The 23,537-nt window shown below is 41.3% G+C and overlaps 1 protein-coding gene across 3 annotated transcripts in view; it reads right to left on the bottom strand.

Moving 5' to 3' along the window:
• Nucleotides 1-18,003: 18,003 nt before the first annotated feature.
• The window catches only part of pag1 (phosphoprotein membrane anchor with glycosphingolipid microdomains 1), a 177,802-nt gene continuing 172,268 nt past the window's right edge, over nt 18,004-23,537 (bottom strand). For all 3 annotated transcript variants that reach the window (XM_069921137.1, XM_069921135.1, XM_069921136.1), the window contains exon 7: nt 18,004-22,610. In XM_069921137.1, the coding sequence (XP_069777238.1) occupies nt 22,269-22,610 (342 nt within the window). In that variant the 3' untranslated portion in view covers nt 18,004-22,268. The remainder of the gene's footprint in view (nt 22,611-23,537) is intronic.

Genomic DNA, 23,537 nt, shown 5'->3' with positions numbered 1-23,537 from the left:
AAGGCCACCATGCATGTGGTGGACGAGAATGCACCCTTCCTGGTGGAAAGTGATGCTTCTGATGTAGCTCTGGCTGCTACCCTTAACCAGGTGGGCAGACCAGTTGCTATTCTCTCCTGCACCCTACAAGGCCATTAGCTTCAGGACCCATCAGTGGAGAAAGAGACTCAAGCCATTTTAGAGGCCATTACGCACTTGTGATGGAGGATTTAGACTAGCTTATGCAAGAAGGGAGGGATGCAGTTGCATCAAAAGACATAATCTAAATTCCACCATGGGGCCCAGGGATGCATATGAATCAGTAGACATAATCTAATTTACACCATGAGGCCCAGAGATGCAGTTGTCTTTTGTTGGTCTCAGACTGTCAGGAGACCTTGGAAGATAAGTAAACCATTTATTCAGGGCTATGAGTAAACAAGCTATGGTCCCGCTGCTGAAGTTTCAGACTCTCGAAGGGGTGGAAACGTCTCTCAGCAAGAAGAACTTCTAGAGTCCAGCTAACGTCCTGGTAGGGGAGGTGGATGAGCTGCTACCGGCACCCCGACAACCTACTACAAGTGTGCGGTCATTGCCTCGCTTCGGCAGTTGGGACCAGTCCAGGCGTTGACAAGTATAATTGGGAAGGGCTTGCAAATTGTAGTTTGAAATCAGCTTTTGAATTTGTAATAAACATTTGTATAACCTGAAATGCTCTCAGTCTGGGTGTCTATTTTCTTTCGGTAGCTCAAACACTGTGACCAATCTAAAAACGAACAAAGTTTACCCAGGACAATTGGCGCTGCGAGCAGAATTGGTCTCAAGATGTTTTGCCGAAGGAAAGAGGTGAGCCCTGAGCAGTTCTTGATTCCAGGATGGACTTCCAAAGACGATGGGTTTGGCATGTTGGCCAATACCCTGTCTTTGTTGGTACCACCTCTTAGATGGGATGAGAAGTTAGATCCATCAAGTACGCCTCTGGAAGAGCGGATTGCCACTCTCCTTCGAGAAAGTAAATTTCCTGTTAAAAAGGGGATGCTGACGGATGGTTTTTGGCTGCTGGCCACAGCCTTACGCCACTCCGTTCAGCGTGAAGCAGAATCAGTTCAGCGAGAAGTAGAATCTCAGCACGAGAGAGCAACTAGAGGAGGAGCTAGAAGCCCTGTGACAATGCTGTTCCATGATGGATGAGATTGTTCGCACCAGTCAGGACCGAGCCAAAGAATGGGAGGATAAGCATGTCCAAATGATCTGCCATAATATTAAACTCTGGCAGCAGCTCTGTGCAGATAAAGAAAGGCATGGAGTAGAACCCGATCCACATCGTATTCGTGCCATGATAAGGAATGGCGACGATCCTAATGTAATTGATGATGGGGACGGGAATATCTGGAATGATGACCATGGTAATAATGCAGATACTCCTCAGCATGTGCCTAACATAGCAACCTCTCCACCCGCTGTTTACGTCCGCCCTGTAAGGCAGCAGATTTTCCAAACGGACGGAGAGGGAGAGGGGTGGAATGTAACTGACGAGATTGAAGAGGTAGATGATCCCACGATCTCACTAGAGGACCCAAGGGAAGGTACCCGAACCCCTGCTTATGCTCAATGGCCCACCCCCTCTAAGGGAAGGCCTAGGCCTCGTCCTGTCCACTGGGCAAAGGACCCTGTGGGCCAAAGAGGGAACAGGGGTCGGAAGCCGTCAATGATACGTGACTTCTCTGTAAAAGAGCTGGCTGCCATTGGAGATTGATTTAGGCAAAAGGCAGAAGAAAATCTGGCGGCCTGGTTCCTGTGTGTTTGGGAGCAAGGAGGGGGTAATGTATATTTAACACCTGAGGAATTGTTGGGATTAGGAACATTGACTACTGATATCTGGGTCACTGCTGAGCTGCGGGGTAGAGGAAGAGAGGTGAATTACTTACTTGCCACTCTAGGGGATGCCCTGCTATGAGTATACCCGTCACCAGTAGATTGGGATTTACATTTGCAGAACAATTGGGGCAACCCAGAGGAGGGTATAGCAGTAATTCGTCAACAGGCCCTGGCCTCTGCCTTGTATGCAGGGCGTTTGAGGCTGTGGGTACATGGGGGGAGCCCTGTTGAAGAGATATTCATGGCCGGAATGCAAACCCAATTGGTTTGTTCCACCCAACCCACTGTACGGGGACTGGTTCTGTCCATAACTAGTCCGCTAATTAGGCACCCTGTGTCTGAGGCAGTGCACACCTTATCGGGGCTTCGAGAATTAGTGTTGGGAGGTAAAATCCATTCACGTACAACCCAGGTTAAATCAGACAAGCAGGATGAAAAGAGAGGGACTGCTGCTAATAACGGAGCGACAAGAAAGGACCTTTTTCTAACCTTGTTAAAGTTAGGCGTACCTAAAAGTGATATTGATGCGAAACCTACCACGGTCCTTTTGCCCTTTATAAGAGGAAGGCAGGGGAACATCATCCCCAGCTGTTGAGTCTTCCTGGCCCAACTGTGCCTTCTGCTCCCCCTGCTGCTCTTATTGAGCAAGCTGCTCTTGCTCCAGTTACCCATGATGAGATACAACAATTGGTTAAAAAGGCTCTTATGGATAATAGTAGCATGAGGTCCTGGAAGCCCCCGAACCCTACTAAGGCATGAGGGGGCAGGCGGGGTTCCCATGTCTACTCCATTGAGATACGGTGGATACACAGGGACCCACAGCCCTACATACCGTTAACAGTCCATTGGGGTGGGAGTAATGACCGCCAATATTTGGCCTTAGTCGATACCAGTGTGGAGCACTCGGTGATTCCGGGTAATCCTGACCTCTGGACTGGTCCGACATTTCGAATAGAGAGGATAGGAGGAGCGATCACCCTGGCGAAGGAAATGAAAGTCCACGCCACGGTGGGTGATGGCCCTTCCCCTATATGGTTACATGCCCTGGTGGCTGCCACTGACGAGTGTATCCTGGGTATTAATATGTTGGCCGGTACGGCCAAGGGGGATTTGCATTTAGAATTTGGACTATTACAAATTGACTAGTGGTGGGTTGGGCTAAGTGGGATCCTGTGATGGTGCCTCCTCCCCCGAAACCAGTGTGCATTCCACAATATCGCCTCGCTGGAGGGCAAGAAGAGATTACTGCCACCATCGATGCTTTGCAAGAAGGGGTAGTGAGGCCCGCAACGTCACCCTTTAATAGCCCTGTTTGGCCAGTCCAGAAGCTGGATGGCTCCTGGAGAATGACAGTTGATTATCGTTTCTTGAACAACCATGCCCCACCACTTGCTTTGGCAGTTCCAGACATTGTCACCCTTATTGAAAACATTGCTACTGGGAACTTAGGAACATGGTATGCTATCATTGATCTCGCTAACGCCTTCTTCAGTATTCTTATAGCTGAGGTCTCACAGGATCAGTTTGCCTTTACCTGGAAGAGGCGTCAGTATACCTTCACCCGCCTCCCTCAGGGCTATGTACACTCAGCCTAATTGCCTGTGATTTGGAGACGGTGCCAGTATCGCCTTCTCTCTTGATTCACCATTATATTGATGATGTGATGATCCAAGGGACCATGGAAGAGATGGTACAGAAAGCAGAACAAGAGGACGCCTGGTTTTCTGATGGTAGCAGCTGGTGGGTGCAAGGAAAGCAAAAGTGGAAGGCGGTGGCTTACCATCCCAGGTCAGGAACTCACTTATTGGAGGAGGGGGATGGTGGCTCCAGTCAGTATGCTGAGTTGAAGACGGTCACTTTATCACTAGACTCCCATGATCACCCTCTTTGGCTGTTCACTGATTCCTGGGCTATGGCTAATGGACTAGTGGTATGGATGCCTGATTGGCAAAAGAATGACTGGCTGGTACATGACCACCCAGTATGGGGCAAACAGTTGTGGCAGCTGTTGTGGGATGCTTCCCATCATCGTGAGATAACCGTATATCACATTGACGCCCATACCAATGTGACGACGAACATGGCACAACATAATGCAGTAGCAGATCAGCTTGCCACTATCAGCTGCACCGATACCGTCCTCCTGGCTCAATGAGCACACGAACAGAGTGGCCATTTGGGGAAGAAGGGATCAGCTATGTGGGCCCATACACATGCCTTGCCCATCCATCAGGACGATGTCCGCATGGCCGTGTGGAAATGCCCAGCATGCCAGCTTTTGAAGTCCTGCACCGTTCCTCTTGGTCCGCATGGCCAAATAAGACAGGGAGCTCGCTCAGCTGCAGTCTGGCAAATTGATTACATAGGCCCCATGCCAGACTGTATGGGTAAACATTACGTCCTGGTAATGGTTGACACCTTTTCAGGCCTGGTTTTTGCTTTTCCCATCAAGACGGCTGACCAAGCTAGCACTATCCAAGGACTAAACAATTTAATTTCTCGTTATGATGTACCAGAGGAAATTCAGTCTGATAATGGCTCACACTTCTCCAGGAAGGCAATCTGTGATTGGGCAGCTGACAACAGTATTTTATGGGTCCACCATATTCCTTATTACCAGCACGCAGGCTGCCGGGTTAGATGAATGAATGAACGGCTTACTGATGGAACAAATTTGTTTGTTAACACCACTGGGGACCCTGAAGGGGTGGAGCCATGTGCTGCAGTAGGCAGTCGACAATTTGAATCATCGCCCTTTAAAGGGAGGTATACCTTTCCACCGACTTCTTCACGCTTCTGAACTACAGCCTATTCCAGAGGAAAAACAGTCATTGCCCCCCATTCCCGAGCTAGAGAACCCTGGACAAAAGGTATGGGTGGCACCACCAGGTAGTGGCCCTCCTGTAAAAGGGGAAATAGTGACACCTGCCCAGGGTAACACTTGGTGGGTAGCTATTGAGGGACATGATGGTTTAGTTTGTTTAAATACTGAATGCTTACGGCATCGTGAGTGACATATGTCAGGCTTCTTTGTTCCAGATCCTCCATCTTGTACTCCTGCTGATCTGGCTTAACAGCTGCTTTGATGCCAGCAATTGGATTTGTAATGTCGAGGACATTCCAAGGGAGTTGCCCATGGGGGACACGGCCCGATGTATCCACTAATATATCTGATATTGTTCAGCATGTTTCAAAATCTGTTCGTGAGCTTCAGTGTCTGGGTATTGTGGCCCACAAGGATACTTTGAGCCTTGATTGGAATCCTTTTTCATGGTTAACTGGTACATTTGGGGGATTGGGCCACAATATTCTCCGTTGGTTGCTCGCGTTATTGCTTATTTTTGTGCTTATTATAGTTTTAGTTTCTCTTTTTCGCTCCTCCTGTACTCAAATGCTTGTAAGGTCTCAGTAAGTGACAGGCTGCGACCAAGGGGTGGAATGTAATGGAGGATTTAGACCAGCTTATGCAAGAAGGGATGAAGTTGCATCAGAAGACATAATCTAAATTCCACTATGGGGCCCAAGGATGCATATGAATTAGTAGACACATCTAAATTCCAGCATGAGGCCCAGGATGCATGAATTAGTAGACACATCTAAATTCCACCATGGAGCCCAGGGATGCATATGAATCAGTAGACATAATCTAATTTACACCATGAGGCCCAGAGATGCAGTTGTCCTTTGTTGGTCTCAGACTGTCAGGAGACCTTGGAAGATTCAGGGTGATGGGCTATGAGTCAACAATTTTTGGGTAATATAAGCCATGGTCCCGCTGCTGAAGTTTCAGACTCTCTGAGGGGTGGAAATGTCTCTCAGCAAGAAGAAGAACTTCTAGAGTCCAGCTAATGTCCCGGTCGGGGGAGGTGGAGAAGCTGCTACCAGCGCCCCGACAACCTACTACAAGTGTGCGGTCATTGCCTCGCTTCGGCAGTTGGGACCAGTCCAGGTGTTGATAAGTATAATTGGGAAGGGCTTGCATATTGTAGTTTGAAATCAGCTTTTGAATTTGTAATAAACATTTGTATAAACTGAACTGCTCTCGGTCTGGGTGTCTATTTACTTTCGGTAGCTCAAACACTGTGACCAATCTAAAACGAACAAAGTGAGAGGTACAAGTTTACCCAGGACAGCACTGGAGGCATTACCTGGCTGGCAGAAAATTTACAATGATCACCGACTAGCGATCAGTGGCCTTTATTTTTAATAATACAAAATAAAGAATGATAACTTCGCTAGGTGGAGGATCAAACTCTCCACCTAAAATTATGACATAGCATTCAGGCCAGGTACCCTCAATGAACGTCTAGATGCCTTGTCAAGCAAAAGTTGTGCCCTTGCACACACTGGCCATTTGCTGTCAACTCACAATGAGCTTTGCCAGCTGGGCACCACTAGCATGGCACATTTCATCATGGCATGCAACCTGCCCTACTCCGTTGAAGACATCGGGAAATGACCAGGTCCTGTCAGGTCTGCATGGAGTACAAACTGCACTTCTACTGGCCCAACAAAGTGCACCTGATATAGGCATTCTATCCCTTCAAACAACTGTGTCAATTTCAGGGGTCCTCCCCCTTCCACCAATGGAAATGTGTACTTTCTCAACATCATCGACGAGTATCCACGCTTTCCCTTCGCCATTCCCTGCTCAGACATGACCACCACCATGGTCATCAGGCCTTGCACTCTATTTTCACCCTGTTTGGGTATCCCAGCTATATCCATAGCAACCGGGGCTCATCATTTATGAGCAAAGAGCTACGACAGTACCTTTTCGTAAGAGGCATTGTCTCAAGCAGAATGACTAGCTACAATCTCCAGGGGAACAGACAGGTTGAAAAAGAAAATGTGACTGTATGGAAGGCCATGAAATTGGTTCTTAGATCCAAAGGCCTTCCAGACTCATGCTGGCAAGAAGTCCTACCCATGGCGCTGCACTCCATAAGGTCACTCCTCTGCACAGTGACCAACGCAACTCCTCACGAGCTTACGTTTACATTCCGGAGAAAATCCACAACTGGGTCTACTCTCTCAGCTTGGCTAATGGCACCAGGGCCACTCCTGCTGAGAAAACATATGAGGAGGAGAAAGACAGACCTTCTGATCGAGAAGGTGCACCTGCTGCATGCCAACCCAAAGTATGCCTACGTGGCGTACCCTGATGGCAGAGAGGACACCATTTCGATCAGAGACCTGGCACCCACTAGAACTGAGGATCTGATGCCTTAAGTGAGCTAGGAACTACCAAGAATCCTACTCAGGGTCCTGGAGGACACTGCTTGGGAAGTGGTCCAATCCATTCCACGACCTGAGCCAGAGCCTTCGAGACCCACTGACCCTGTACTACAGGGGTTCCAGGAAGTTCAGGAAGCCCAAAGTCCTCCAGTACTTCAGACCCCCTGACAGACTTAATTTGTAAATAACTGTAAAGCATTAGTTTTTTTTTAATGAATGGTCTCTGATTTTCACCCACAGGGAGGGGTGAATGCAGAGAACAGGAATTCACAGTCTGTGTATTGTTCAGATGGCTAGCTCCCCCCTCTGGCTCCACCCTCACCTACCCCAATATAAACCCTGGTTTTCCCACCTTACCTCAGATTCACCTGAGGACTATTGTGTCTACTCTTCACTTGTCTCGGAGAGCAATCAGTCGCGTTACAGGGAACACCAATACCCTTGAGTGTAAAGCCCTCACCACCCAGTACATGCTCTGTTCTCACTGCTGCCGTCAGGAAAGAGATATAGGTGCCACAAGACTCACACCACCAGGTTCAGGAACAGCTGCTACCCCTCCACCATCAGACTCCTCAACAACAAACTCAATCAGAGACTCATTTAAGGACTCTTACTAATGTACTTTATTGATTTTCTTTTTTATTCTCTCTGTATTGCACAGTCAGTTGTTTACATTCATTATCTGTTTACATTTCTTTATTTGTATATGTGTATACACTATACAGTTTTTTTGACCTCCCAATTAGTGGTAATTCTGCCTCGCCTGCAGGAAAAAAGAACCTCAGGGTTGTATGTGATGTCATGTATGTACTCTGACGATAAATCTGAAATATGAAGAACAAAAAATTGGGACTCATATAGGATTAGTTTAAGTAGATGGTTGATGGTCTGCACATATTTGGTGAGCTGAAGGGTCTCTTTCTAGGCTATGACTTTAGCATTGCCCATCAGTAACATTTAGCTCACCTGGGACAGGTTCTAAAGATTTCTGGATTTAATTGCAAATACTACTGTTCAGTGATTATAAAACTAACAAGAATTCAAACTCTCCACTTGTAGTGAACTAGGATTCACTAGAAATGTGCTATACTGATGACTGGTTCTGCCTCCCAACTCCTCCCCCTGGGGCCCGTATATAACCCTGGTTTCCCGCCTAAACCCTGAACCCCTCTGAAGCCTGTTTGTGAACCCAACCTGTGTTGTAAGCTAATAAAAACATTTGTTCTCCCTCCAATCGAGTGTGAGCTTTTATCTACGCTACACCACTTAAGGAGGCAAATAATGGTTTTGATAAGCAGTCCCTCATCTGAAAGCAGACATCCAACATCTGCTGTGGTATTTAAAAAAAATCAGGTGATTCATTTTACCCACAATGTTCAGAACTGGAAGCCAAAAACTGTTTTCAGGAGTCTGCCGGATTTTCAGCTGAGGCTCAAAACACTGATGACCTATGTTTTACTTCCCCTATCAATGCTGTGTGATCTGCTGAGTTTCTCCTGCACTTTTGGTGACAGCAGCTGCTTTCAAAACTCATATTCTTCCAAACAGAAGTTCAGATTCAGAGTGAAGGTCAGGATTTTACAAATGTTTTATTTTTAACAAAGCTTCCCCATTCTTCAGATCCATATCATATTTACCTCTAGTTCACAGATATGCAGTGAACCACCAGCTAGCTACCATTCTCTGTGCTTGCAAGCACAGAGATCAGGTTAGAACCCTGTCCACTGGCCTCTCACCATTGAGCTCAGTAGAGGACAACTGACAGACTGAAGAGAGCAGCTGCATGCAAAGTGTTTCTGGTCCTTCATGTTCACACCAAGGTTGCAAGAAGTGTGTGCTAATTCATTTGAATGAAATGGTTGTCACTAAGTAAAAGGTAAATTTTCATTTTGCTTTATACAACTTTTATTGTGTTAAATTGTTTTGATTTATTTGGAAAGTTTTAAATACTCCTAACTATTAGATACACTTAACTATTGTTCAAAGGATGGCCTTAGAAGTGGCATAAGGTCAGGTCATTCCAAGTGTGGGCATTAGGATTCATGCCCGAGACCAAGTTATGCTTTCTGAGAGAATTCTCATGAATGGAGGGTCAGCTTCGCCACCCCTCCAATCCAGAACAGTGTGGATGGATGAACCCTGTAGGCAGTGAGTTCAGGCAGGAATCCAGCAAAGTACAAATGATAATGTTGCAGATTGATCCCCAGCCTCTCATGTTGGCTTTTTGTTTCTTGTTCCCATGGTGGAGATTGCAATTTAGGGAATTATAATACACCAACTGCCAATATGCTGCAACACTGCACCACAATGCATGTTCATTTTAACAGGGCAGTCAGTAAATAAGTACACAAAAGTTATGTTTATGCTGTTTTAAATGGCATTCAAACACCTGGATGCAGGACATTGTGCTTAGATGTACCAATGTTGACCTTGTTATTTGCCTGAATAAAAACTCCAACATTTAGCGACAAGTAAAGCACCATTATTTTGTGTGTGAAACAAAGCAGATAAATTCCCAATCCTTAACTTAGACGTCTTAGGAGAACTATTCCAATTGTTTTCACAACAAAGCTCTACTCTAAACTGAAAATTCAGCTCTCATTTAAATATTTTTTCTCCTTTAAGATGCAGATATATCTGTTACAATTCCCTTTAGGTTTTATTACTGTGTCTAGGAAAATATAATAATGAAGTTTCTTAATGCAGTTATATAGAAATTCATTGCTTTAAAAATTATAAAAAAGTTTCACTTTTGTAATGTTTGCTGAGCTTGCTCAGTAATTTTCCCACCCCCAAAAAAATGCTCATCTCCTCATAATGACTTTATTGCAGGATTATTATGCTTCAATGTAATCTGACAGATGGCAAATGTCTGTATAAAACTCTTACTGTTATAAAGACTTGGATTACTTTTTCTGATGGTAAAACAATCAGTTTTCCATCAACGTCACATGAAACTGTCAGGAACCTCAGAAGTTAAATGTGATAACCTACTCTTTCACAGGTTACATTATTTTGCCAACTTCTGTTGCATTAATAATTCTTCTTCTTTGGCTTGGCTTCGCGGATGAAGATTTATGGAGGGGTAATGTCCACATCAGCTGCAGGCTCGTTTGTGGCTGACAAGTCCGATGCGGGACAGGCAGACACGGTTGCAGCGGTTGCAAGGGAAAATTGGTTGGTTGGGGTTGGGTGTTGGGTTTTACCTCCTTTGTCTTTTGTCAGTGAGGTGGGCTCTGCAGTCTTCTTCAAAGGAGGTTGCTGCCCGCCGAACTGTGAGGTGCCAAGATGCACGGTTTGAGGCGATATCAGCCCACTGGCGGTGGTCAATGTGGCAGGCACCAAGAGATTTATTTAGGCAGTCCTTGTACCTCTTCTTTGGTGCACCTCTGTCACGGTGGCCAGTGGAGAGCTCGCCATATAACATGATCTTGGGAAGGCGATGGTCCTCCATTCTGGAGACGTGACCTATCCAGCGCAGTTGGATCTTCAGTAGCGTGGATTCGATGCTGTCAGCCTCTGCCATCTCGAGTACTTCGATGTTGGAGATGAAGTCGCTCCAATGAATGTTGAGGATGGAGTGGAGACAACGCTGGTGGAAGCGTTCTAGGAGCCATAGGTGATGCCGGTAGAGGACCCATGATTCGGAGCCGAACAAGAGTGTGGGTATGGCAATGGCTCTGTATACGCTAATCTTTGTGAGGTTTTTCAGTTGGTTGTTTTTCCAGACTCTTTTGTGTAGTCTTCCAAAGGCGCTATTTGCCTTGGCGAGTCTGTTGTCTATCTCGTTGTCGATCCTTGCATCCGATGAAATGGTGCAGCCGAGATAGGTAAACTGGTTGACCGTTTTGAGTTTTGTGTGCACGATAGAGATGTGGGGGTCTGGTAGTCATGGTGGGGAGCTGGCTGATGGAGGACCTCAGTTTTCTTCAGGCTGACTTCCAGGCCAAACATTTTGGCAGTTTCCGCAAAACAGGATGTCAAGCGCTGAAGAGCTGGGTCTGAATGGGCAACTAAAACGGCATCGTCTGCAAAGAGTAGTTCACGGACAAGTTGCTCTTGTGTCTTGGTGTGAGCTTGCAGGTGCCTCAGATTGAAGAGACTGCCTTCCGTGCAGTTCCGGATGTAAACAGCGTCTTCATTGTTGAGGTCTTTCATGGCTTGTTTCAGCATCATGCTGAAGAAGATAGTAAAGAGGGTTGGTGCGAGAACGCAGCCTTGCTTCACGCCATTGTTAATGGAGAAGGGTTCAGAGAGCTCATTGCTGTATCTGACCCAACCTTGTTGGTTTTCGTGCAGTTGGATAACCATGTTGAGGAACTTTGGGGGGCATCTGAGGCGCTCTAGTATTTGCCAAAGCCCTTTCCGGCTCACGGTGTCAAAGGCTTTGGTGAGGTCAACAAAGGTGATGTAGAGTTCTTTGTTTTGTTCTCTGCACTTTTCCTGGAGCTGTCTGAGGGCAAAGACCATTTCAGTAGTTCCTCTGTTTGCGCGAAAGCCGCACTGTGATTCTAGGAGAACATTTTCGGCGACACTAGGTATTATTCTATTTAGGAGAATCCTAGCGAAGATTTTGCCTGCAATGGAGAGCAGCGTGATTCCCCTGTAGTTTGAGCAGTCTGATTTCTCGCCTTTGTTTTTGTACAGGGTGATGATGATGGCATCACGAAGGTCCTGAGGCAGCTTTCCTTGGTCCCAGCAGAGCTTGAAAAACTCATGCAGTTTGGCATGCAGAGTTTTGCCACCAGCCTTCCAGACCTCTGGGGGGATTCCATCCATACCTGCTGCTTTGCCACTTTTCAGTTGTTCAATTGCCTTATATGTCTCTTCCCGGGTGAGGACCTCATCCAGCTCTAGCCTTAAGGGCTGTTGAGGGAGCTGGAGCAGGGCGGATTCTTGGACTGAGCGGTTGGCTCTGAAAAGAGATTGGAAGTGTTCTGATCATCGTTTGAGGATGGAGATCTTGTCGCTGAGGAGGACTTTGCCGTCTGAGCTGCGCAGCGGGCTTTGGACTTGAGGTGAGGGGCCGTACACTGCCTTTAGAGCCTCGTAAAAACCCCTGTAGTCGCATTAATAATTGGTAAGCAACAAAATGACAAAACATTGTGAATGTGAAACCAAATGTATTCTGGTTATTGAAGCTTGTTCAAGTGTTCCTCCTGCCACCTGCATTTGTCCACTAAAAAAAATGAACCAATGTATTATTATTTCAGAGCCAGTACTCAAAGAGCAGAGGAATGCAGTTTTCTTTCTTTCTTCAGTGGTCCTCTCCCATTCTGGACCTGCCAGGATTTTAGAAACTAAGCTAAGTTCCATGTTTAAAAGTATACACCCAGATAGATTAGCTTCATCTCATGGAGTGCAATGAAGTTCAGTGTGCTTTATGCCATTGGAATTCCCCATCTTAGAGCAACATAACTCTCTTTGGTAAGACTTCGTACCCAAGATAATGCAAGACAGGAAGGAAAAATTTCCCCCATCCCCTCATAATATCTATCATTGAGCTTGAACACACAATCTGTGGATAAACAAGAAGTGAAATTTAACATGATTTGCAAAATAAAAATTAAAAAGCCTTTGCAAGTAGAATGAGATCATCAACCATTTTCATCTTCTGTTCAAAGATTGGCTGAGCTGAAAGAAAATGTATCTTGAAATAAAAACCTTCAAAAAGATGTGGTAAAATAGAATGAAGAATAATATTTTGTATTGTGGGTTGTTGAGGAGTTAAGCTTGTGGCTTTTGAAATGTCAATTTATGAATTTCGTGGCATTTCTCTCTAAAATTCTGTAAATAAAAATAACTCAATTCAAATAAGATGGTTCTACTCAGCAATGATAAGTTCATTCTGGATTCAGAAAGACAGAACATCAAAGAGAGCAGGTAATAAGTAGTTTTCTAACTGTAAACCTTCTGGTCACCAAGTCAAAAATTCCACTCGGAAACCAGTACAGTCAGGAGAAAGTCTACAATATTTATGCATTCAACTGACATAACCAAAAGTAGGTTCAAAACTTAATTGAAGCATGAAACACGAGTGGCCTTTGCATTTTAAATTCAGCAAACTGCTTTTTTCTCGTGCATCAAGTCCCCTCACCACCCAGGCCATGCCCTTTTCTCACTGCTACCGTCTGGAAGGAGATACAGGAGCCTGAAGATACACACTCAAAGTTACAAAACCAGCTTGTTTCCTGTGCCATCAGATTCTTGAATGGACAATAAACCTATTGACAGAACGTCACTTTTTCCTCTTTTTTACACTTTAAAAAAAATCTTATTTACGTAATTGTAATTTTGCACCTTGTTCATCACAATCCTGCTGCTGCAAAACAACAAATTTCATGATACGCTTATGACAATAAACCTGATTCTGATTGTAAAATATTCACTATAGTCTTTAAAGTAACAGCTGGGGTGACATTAAAGGTAAGCAAATCAGTTTTCGTGATTCAAACTTGCATACAGTTTTCTTAGCACCAAATGTATTTAGCTGTCTTCATAGATGGCACCATGCTTTCAATTATCTAAAATATTTTTTAGAAATGGTGGCATTGCTGCTGGTGCGGACCCACAGAGACACAGGGTTTACCACCCAGGCCTTCTGCTGATGGTTCCACACAAGAATGAATATCAGCCCAGAGGTCGTCCACTGAGCTGCGACAATCCGTGCCCCATATTATTTATTTTCCTGGTGTTTGTTTTCTTGTTGTTGGTTGAAGTTTGAGTGAGTTGTCTTGCTTTATGTGTGGGGGGTGGGATAGGGGTTGGTAGAGACGCAAGCTTGTATATAAAGTCATAAAGAAAATGAATATATGTATATTTGAATGTGAACTGCCATTATTGGCAAGACACTGGATATAGGTGTACAAGCTTGTGTAAAAATATAAGTAAAATATTAAAAATAAAAAATGCCTGAATTTATTTATTATTCACTATTCATATATTCCTAACATATTATTCTATCCTGTACATATTAATTGGGAGGAGTGGGTGTTATGGACGATGTGGATGGACTCTTACTGATGAAATCCATATATGGTTTTCAAATCATATAAAAATTCTCAGGTTGATTCCTTAAATTCTAAGTAATCTTAAGTAATAAGGAAATTTTGTGTAATATTACATTTATTGTTTCATTACAGGACAATAAAATAATCTTGAATATTAGCTTGATGATGTTTGCATTGTTATGATATGGACTGGACCATTGAATGAGACATGGGGACACCTCAACTATATTGGTGAGATCAGTTGGTTTGCACATCATTCATTGCACATTGAGATAGGTCAGGTACAGGCTGGGGTACAGTGACATCTGTTGCATGGAGAAATTTTTCAGCTAATGAGAAGATTCCGAATAGTCTGCAAATGGGCAATTAAGTTATACATTGGCCAGAGATAGCTATCTCTACAACTTTTTTTGAAATTTTTATTTAAATTTTTTTATCTATACATGTAATCATAGTCAAATATAAAATACAATAATCAAATATTAATGTCATGCCCATTATATATGATGGTATAAAACCCCCAACCCCCTCCCCTTAACAAATCCACAAGAAAAAAGAAACGAGAAAAAGCACGAAAGAAAAGAAATGAGAAAAACAAGGAAAGAAACCCAATTGCCAGAAGACACCCCTCACTACACAGCTCTGACCATTTATGTCTTTTAATTCTTCCAAGGAGGTTAACAAGGTTCTCAAATTTTAATGAAAACATCTATAAAGTAATTCCTGCAACTTGTAAATACAGGCACCAAATTTTCAAAAATACATTGTATTTATTTCTCGGAGGAACGCAACTATACATTTCTGCATTCCATCGCTCCATACTTAGATGAGAGTCCAATTTCCATGTTACTGCTATACATTTTCTTGATACTGCCAACGCAATCTTTACAAATTCTTTTTGGTGTATGCATAATTTCAATTTTGGTCTTATCCCTTCAATATTACCTTGTAAAAATAACACTGGGTTTTGTGGAAATTTAATTCCTGTAACGTGTTCTAAAAAAAGTTGCCAAATTTATTCAAAAGGGACAGGACCAAGTAGAATGTAAAAAAGTACCTACCTCCTGACCACATCTAAAACGCTGGTCTGATAAATCTGATTTTAATCTATTTAATTTCTGTGGCATGAGATATAATTGATGTAAAAAATTACATTGAACACGATCTCCACATCTTGAAATGAAAATCCATCTTTTCAGTTGAAATAATGTTGTTGTTGTAGGTCCTCCAGTGTGAATAAAAACTTGTAATATTTTGTGAAGCCCCCTCAGTTGCTGCACCCAGTGCAGTTTAATTGGTGCACCCAGTGTTAGAAACAAGAACATTATTTCTACGCATTCTGGGATTCCAGTGCGAACTCTCAGGGCTCTTGTGCTTCATTCTTCAGTTAAGCTTATAACCTTCTTTACTTTGGTTATGGGAGTTTGAAGGTTAATGCTTAAATATAATACTCTTTACCATTAAGGGATGGAACTTGAAGGTCATAAAGAGATGATTAATTATCCAGTTATAATGGTCTGGGTTCCAAATACAAAATTAAAGATTCATTATTTTATATTTTAATCTTTCTAAAATTTGACCGGACTGTGCTCAGCAAAAAGCAAAGAAATTAAAACCTTATTTCAAAATATGACATGAACCTCCTTGCAGTTTACAATTAATTAGATTTTGTGCCCAAATTCACCAACTTTTGTTTCTATTTGTTATACGTTCAAAGTTCAAATTTATTGTCAGAGTACATACAAGAAATCACATACAACCCTGTGATTCTTTAGCCTATGGGCCAGGCAGAATTTCTACTTATCAGTCATGCAAAAAAACTGTACTCAAGAAAAGGTATGTACATAAAAGAGAAATGTAAACAAACTCACTGAGCAATACAGAAAAAAAATTCAGAAATGAATAATATGCAAAGTAAGAGTCCAAAAATGAATCTCTGATTGAGTTTGTTCTTTAGGAGTCAAATAGTGGAGGGTAGCAACAGTTTCTGAACCTGTTGATACAACTCTTTTGGCACTTATACCATTTTTTCTGATTATAGCAGCAAGAACAGAGCACGTCCCGAATGGTGTGGAATCTTGATGATTGCTACAATATTACATGTAGATTTTTTGATGGTGGAGAGTTTTTCCGTGATCTAGTGGGGTACATCCACTACCTTTTGCAAGGCTTTCCACTCAGAGCTATTGTTACCCCTGTATCAGGCCAAGATACAGCAGGTCAGTACACTTTTTACTAACATCTGTAGAAGTTTGCAAAGATTTTCAATGTCATACTAAACCTCTGCAAACTCTTGAGGAAGTAGAATGTCGATGTGTTTTCTTTATAATGACATTAGTGTCTTGGTTTCAGGGAAAGTCCTCTGAAAATAGAGATTCTGAGGAATTTAAATTTACTCACTCTCACCACGTCTGATCTCCCAATGATCACAGGATCACCTCTGGTTTTCCCTTCCTAAAGTCAACAATCAGCTCCTTGGTTTTGGTTACTTTGAGTATGAGGTAGTCATTAGTACACCATTCAGCAAATTTTGCAATCTTCCTCCTGTATGCTGATTCATCAACCCTTTTTATACACCCACTACCGTGGTATTATCAGTAAATTTGTAGATGTTGCTGTCGTTCTTTTGGTTCCCTTTGTTTAAGCAATCATCACATCTGTCATTGTGACCAACTTCCAGTCCCAGGCTCAATACCTTTTGAGAAGAGGAATCCATCCATGCAGCTTGGAATAATAGGAAGATACCAGAAGTGCATTGGAGGATATATGGGCCCTCCCCATAATCCATACTCTTGCCACTAATTCCATTTCTTTCCTTCACCAATTGCATATATTCAGTCAGTCTGAATAGCTGACTCAAACAGAGCTTTATTTCTCTACCTTGGAAAAGTCCATTGCCAGTCCTGTAAAATGGACCATCTCATTACCACCTGTTACTGAGAGTTACATACATATCTTATTGACTTCATTCTCAATTACTCCAGTTTTTCTCTGTGTTACCCAACATATCTACAAAAAATTCAGAACTGGTCTACCTTAGCCCCAGTCTGCAAAATGAGAGGGATTTAAAAAAATTATTTTTACAAATTTTTGTGTTCTTGGTAAAAGAAAATGACTCCTGCTCTGTGAAGGTGGAGATAGGCTGAAAGATGGGGTCATAAAGATTATATATTTTGGAATCTGATCAGCAACCTGTATTTCCCTGTTCGTCATCCTCCTGCCTCTCTCCATCTTCATCTTCCCCTTTCACCATATGCCCTTTTTTCCCCCTTAATTGCTCCCTCTTACCCATCTGCCTGTCTCCCAACTTTACCCTTCCCCTCCTGGTTCTATATGCCCAGCAATTCATGATTAGCCAGGGCTCTTGATGAGCCAGGGTTTCAAGGTTATGAGAAGACCAGGCAGTGGAACTGAGTTGGAAAATGGATCAGCTCATGATTAAATGGAGGGGCAGACTCAATGGTCTGAATAGTCTATTTCTGCTCCCATGTCTTATGGTCTTATTGCCCATCTCTCCATGATTCACCTATCATCTACTGACCTATCTTACTCTCCCCCGCCCCCCCCCCCAACATTTAAACCAGTTGCCTTCCCTCTCCACTCTCAGCCCTGACCCAAAACTCAACAATTATTTTCCCTCCACAGGTGTTGCTCAACCTACTGAGGGGTTTTTTAAAATCCAGATTACACCATTTACCCTCTTGTGTCACAAAAATCTTTAGAGTTAGCTGTTTGGTAATAAATCACTACTTTTGTTAAATAACTACATACTTTGTGGTATTTGAATTTAAAGCACAATAATGACATGTCTTGGAGTTATTTCAATTTAAATTCTCCAATACCACTAACAGTAAAAGAGAAGTAAAATGATTAACATATGAAATTAATAAATCTAATGAACAGATATTGTATTTATTTTACAATAGCAGTTATCCATAAATTTTCACAACATTCATCAGTTCATACAGATTTATTTTAAATCATGAAACAAACAAGGTAATTCATCAACTACAAGATAATTCTATGGTTATAAATAACAAGGTAAGTTAGAAAATAGATCAAACTAATAGGCTTAATTGTGGAATTCATGTACTGAACAAAACATGGTCCTTGGACCAGTCATACGACTATAGTAAAAAAATATGATAATTATACTTACAATAATAGATCTAAACCCAGGAAAGTGATGTGAAAAAACCCACTTCTTGGTAGCCGTTTCTTCTCCAAATTTTGAGAAACAAACTGATTAATCCAAAATCAAGTGACAACAAAGGGTTAAACTACCTTAAATTGAAGTAAGAGGAGTTATATGATGGAGAATGGTCCAAAAATATTTAATGCCATGAACTCCTTCTGATAAGATTTAACCATTTTTATTTACCAATGTTCAAATTGATGGAAATTACACTGAAAGAAATCAAATCAATTTCATTCCAATGAAAGCATCAAACTTCTCCAGCTCAAAAACAAAATTGCCAGTTATCAAAATAACATCTTATCAAATACACATAATTCGTTAAAGTTCAAAAGTAAAATAGATATCATAAAAAATAATAGAAATTTATCCATTAGTCTTCAGTAAAACTGGATGTATATCTTGTAATTTTAAAAATACAAAAATGTATTTAAAAATGAATACAAAATATTTTGGAACAGAGATTCACAAATACTACAGCAAAAATAAACGTAGTTGGTAAATAAGTATCTACATTTTTTGAGCTTGTCATAAAATTCCCTTAGAGTTGAAAGTGGAGCATGCATCTCCATTCCATTTGATTATTTTCTCCCCCCCCAGATTCTCTGACCATCATCTGTTTTCCTATGTCGGAAATCATTTACTAATCCAAAGAAACTGGCTAGAGTGTTATAGAAACTCACAGTTGAAACATGTAAACTTTAATAGATTCTGCTAAAACTCACGGTTTAAGTCTCCAAATCACGCCCATTCTGAAGCTCATCTTGCAATTACATTTTGAGGAAAAAAAATGTGGCGTCCCAATGTGTTATCAACATCAGTTTGTTAAATTTAAGAAATCCTTGACATGTATTCAAACTGAGGGTGAAATCATGTATGTATATGTATAAATAATGTGACATTGCATCATGGCATATGCTTTTTTGTGGATCCATTTGCCCTGTAAGATACCAAAAAGATCCCTTGTATGAACAGTTCATTACTATGCACAATCTCAAAAGGAACAGGATGCAAACCGAATTTTGGTGTGCAGACATCAGCCTTTTGAGGATATGGTTTTCTCAATATGTCTCAGCATCACATTCATTTTTGTTACGCCCTCCAAAGGTAACAGGCATTTAAGAGGGATTTAGGTGCTTGAGTTTCTAACTCAGTAGTCAAACTATTGAAAGTATTAGACTGGCAAGAAATTCTGAATTCCATTATTTTAATTTTTGTTGCAATCATAAATATGGTTGAGAAAAACTATTTTAATTCATCAACCTGGTGTGACCCTAATGGTCACATATTGAAGAACCATTTTATCATCTTTGTTTTTAGTTTTGTATGATTCCATCCCATGTGATTTTATTCTTAACAATTAAAATAATACTTCTCAGTAATTTTGTAGCTATGCCAGAGAAATATAACTGTTCTTGTCATGAGTTATACTTTACTATTTAATTGTTCTGCTTTGGTCAGACATACCTACTGTGAAGAAGTTGTTAGGATTAAGAATTTGAAAAGTCTTAAGGCCATTACATACATAGATGAGGAAGTAAAAGATGAAACTACCATCAGGACAAAAGTGTCTTGGGCCAGAATTAGAAGCACATTGACTGTAAATCATGGAGCAAGTTCCCCCATCAACTTCTCCTATTATAGGGATTTCCCTCCAGCTAATTTTGCCAGATCAAGTAATCTCTGCATATAACTGCATTGATGATAAAATCTAATCTCTACCCTGTCAAGAATAACATTCATTCCTTGGCAAGGCGAGGCATGGATAAAATGTGCAGGCATTGCTGGAATGCTATCAGGAAGATGTGCCTCAGTAAAGCAACCCTAAATCTTCTGCTTAAAGTCATGTGAAGGTGCAGGAGTTGCACAAATTCTTTGGGATTAATAGCAAAATCTCTTGGGGATTGAATTCTTAATTCAGAGCAATGAAAATGGCTATCATGTACCCATGTATAGCAAATATATCATATACCCATGTCCAGGAAAACAAATCCCTTAGGAAATATACTTGAAAAATCTAGGAACAATTGAGTCGGATGGTTTGAGAGAAACAATCTGATTCAAAGTACTTGTCCATGGCCAATCCAGGTGGGTTTTGAATACCTGGAGGAATCAGTGGTGAGCAGATTTTGAAGCTAATATGTGAGATTAGTTCACTTTAAATATCTTGATAAACCATCACAAGAACAACTTTACTCTGAGTGAGCAATTCAACATCTTGACCAACACCTGAAATTATTAAGAAGCTTGATTTCTGGTATACTGGAGCAAGAGCACAGTAAGATATAAATTTGCTAACTTTCCAGTCACTATACATTTTCAACGGTGAATAAACCTGGCCCAATTATTTTGTACTTTTCTATAATTTGAAAAGTGCAGTTAAGATTCATTTAGGGATTGAAATAGCTTCTTGTTGAGAGGTTAACTTTCCTATCAACACATTCTTATGGCCATCTTTTGGAAATAAGCTTTGTACTATATGGAAGAAGGATAGTTTCCCTGTTAGAGCAACAGCAAGAAAAGAGTACAGTAGGAGGAATGTCATTGAGGTATAGTTTATAAAATGCTTCGGTAGTCTGAAGACTAAACCAGAAAAACCCAATAGGGGCACATTGAACGCAGTTGTGCCCAGATGGATTTTAGGGCCAAACATAAGCAAACAAGTTTTAGGTTGTTAGTCATCTGTGCTCATTTCTTAATTACTTATTTCATACAAGTAGCTTTTCAGCCATAAAAGACGCTTTGTGTTACCTAGTACTCAGAATTACTTAATTTGTTATCATATCCTCCTTTGAACAGCTCCAAAAAAAGCGATATGTGTTTTAACACAGAGTAAAATAACATAGCACCCATTTCTTCATGCCTTAACAAAGGTTGGAAAATATGACTCCTGACTTTTGAACAGAATATTCAATAGTATTGATTATTTTTAAATCCTGGTGCAAAATATTTCCACCTGATATCAAATGTCATTTTGTGAGATTTGGAACCTTATTGTGTCTGGAAAAAAAATCATTCTTAATTATTCACAGAATAACCACCTGAATTAATCCCACCTCTCCAGAAACTGTGCTATAACTGTAACTGTACTCAACTGCTTTCTTTGTTCTCCACACCTTGCAATTTTGAACTCAGTCCTACATTTGAGCCAAGATGGCTTTGCTGGTATGGATCATACCCTTTACCACTCTGCCTTGGGATCATTTTAGGCACCTACTGCTAATTACTGCAACTTCTCATCATCTACCCCTTGCTCTTGCATTAGCAAGAACAATTAGATTACTTTGTTTTCATGCCCAGGGATGGGCAGATGGGAAGAGATATTTGCTGGTATTGCAAGCTTCCAAAGTCCAAACATTTATAGTCTGCATTTATGTGGTTCACAGAAATGCATTTATATAGCGACTTCCTGTCTGGCAGGTATCCACAGGCAATATTCTTTACCAGCTATCTTTGACCCTTTGGGAGCAGTTCTGGCACTACCCTGCCTATCATTGCTGCATCCATTAGCAACATCACATTTGAAGAACATGTCCTTTAGAAGTACATTTATAAATAACATATTCGCAACAAAAATGTAGCAAAGCAATTTCTAGCTCTCGATTTTTCTGTTCCCTAAACAAATTACGAAATGAAAGTGCTGTGTTTACTCTGTGTATGAAAATGACAGTTCGATTAATTGCAGCACATTCCAGTTTAATTATCATTACCTTGACATGAAAATAGGCTGTCAGAAAAAAAGTCCTATTCTCTATTCATAAACTTAAAGTTTTCCCACCACAAAAGCCCTTTTCATTAATAGGTAGCAGTAAATATAGTCACAGAGTACTTACTCCTCACATTCTATTTACAAAGCATCGAGCTGAAGAAATGTCAAGCAACAGAAGATTTTTGAAATAGAATTCTAAGATGTGGGTCTTAGCAGATATACATGTGATCCTGCAGTTAAACCACAAGGTCCTCATGTATTATTTCTGATCCACTTCAATGCTTTCATAATGACTCTCTCCTATACAAGTGGACAGGTTTCCATTTGATTCAGCTTTCTGTTCCACTGGAGCCTCTTTCAGAGCTCCAATGGCTTCATACCCTGGATCAATATCCTCGCCCACAGCATCTGCAGATTCAGTCTGGTCTGCGACTCCAGGTGCTTCTTCATAGTCATTTACAGAAGCATAAAGATGGTTGGATCCAGATGGAAGTCCTCGGGGGGTCACCTCATCAATGCAGGCATAACCAGCTTCTTGCTCAGTGTCTGCTTGAAACCGCTGCTGTGCTGGTTTACTCACAGTGGAGTACATGGCTGCAATCTGGGAAGAAACAACAATCCAGTATTTTAACTCTAAATGGACAAAGCAAGGGACATCAAAACATTTTTTTCTAACTAGGTCAAGAATATCTATCACCTTCCACTCTGACGCTGACCAGTTTTACATTTGAAAGTGCAATACACAGCATTTTTCTGCTTGGTTTGAGCCAATTTAAAATTCAAAACCTCAGGTTTTCTGATAGCTAAACTGTTAAAACATTACCAATGATGCCAATCAACTTTACAACCCACTAATGGTGAGAAAATCAGCTTGTTTCAAAAGCTATCATGATTTGTGACAAAATTCAAACTCAGCAGCGTGTAGGAAGAATGTATTGAAATCATATTTTTCTATAAATTTCATGTTAGTCTAAATACTGGTTTCAGTTGAGTGTAGACAATGTGGCAGTGTGAGATTCAACACGCCATTATAGCAGACATTCATCAAGACCAAGGACTGAGGGTGCAGGTATTAAAGTTGTTGGAGGTGCATGATGAAATAAGGTAACGAGAAAGTCTTAGTGAAGGCGTTAATGCTTGTATACATAACAGCCTTCACCACCTCATAAGAAAATATGTTTTTTAATAACTTGATTAGAAATTGGTATGGTCAAAACTAGTTCTTTGAGTAACTCCTAAATCTACACAACATACTCCCACAAGTGAGAGTGGAATAAAAAAAATTGTAAATACAAATCAGATTATTTCATATTATATTTATGAATAAAGCAGATGATAATTTGGGAAATTGCATAGTTAAGTGTATGGTGTTTTAATATGAAATTTCCTAACAATGTTCATGCAGAATAAAAGTTCAGCTGAAGTTGTAGGAATGACATTGTTACATTGAAATAGAAATTTATAATCTCTGTAGCCTCCGAAGTATATAAACACAGAGGTCCACATTAACATTCAAAGCACATTCAAG

The sequence above is a fragment of the Narcine bancroftii genome, chromosome 2 (genome assembly GCF_036971445.1).
Source record: "Narcine bancroftii isolate sNarBan1 chromosome 2, sNarBan1.hap1, whole genome shotgun sequence".
In the NCBI taxonomy this organism is placed as follows: domain Eukaryota; kingdom Metazoa; phylum Chordata; class Chondrichthyes; order Torpediniformes; family Narcinidae; genus Narcine; species Narcine bancroftii.
This window is presented reverse-complemented; position numbering and strand designations above follow the sequence as displayed.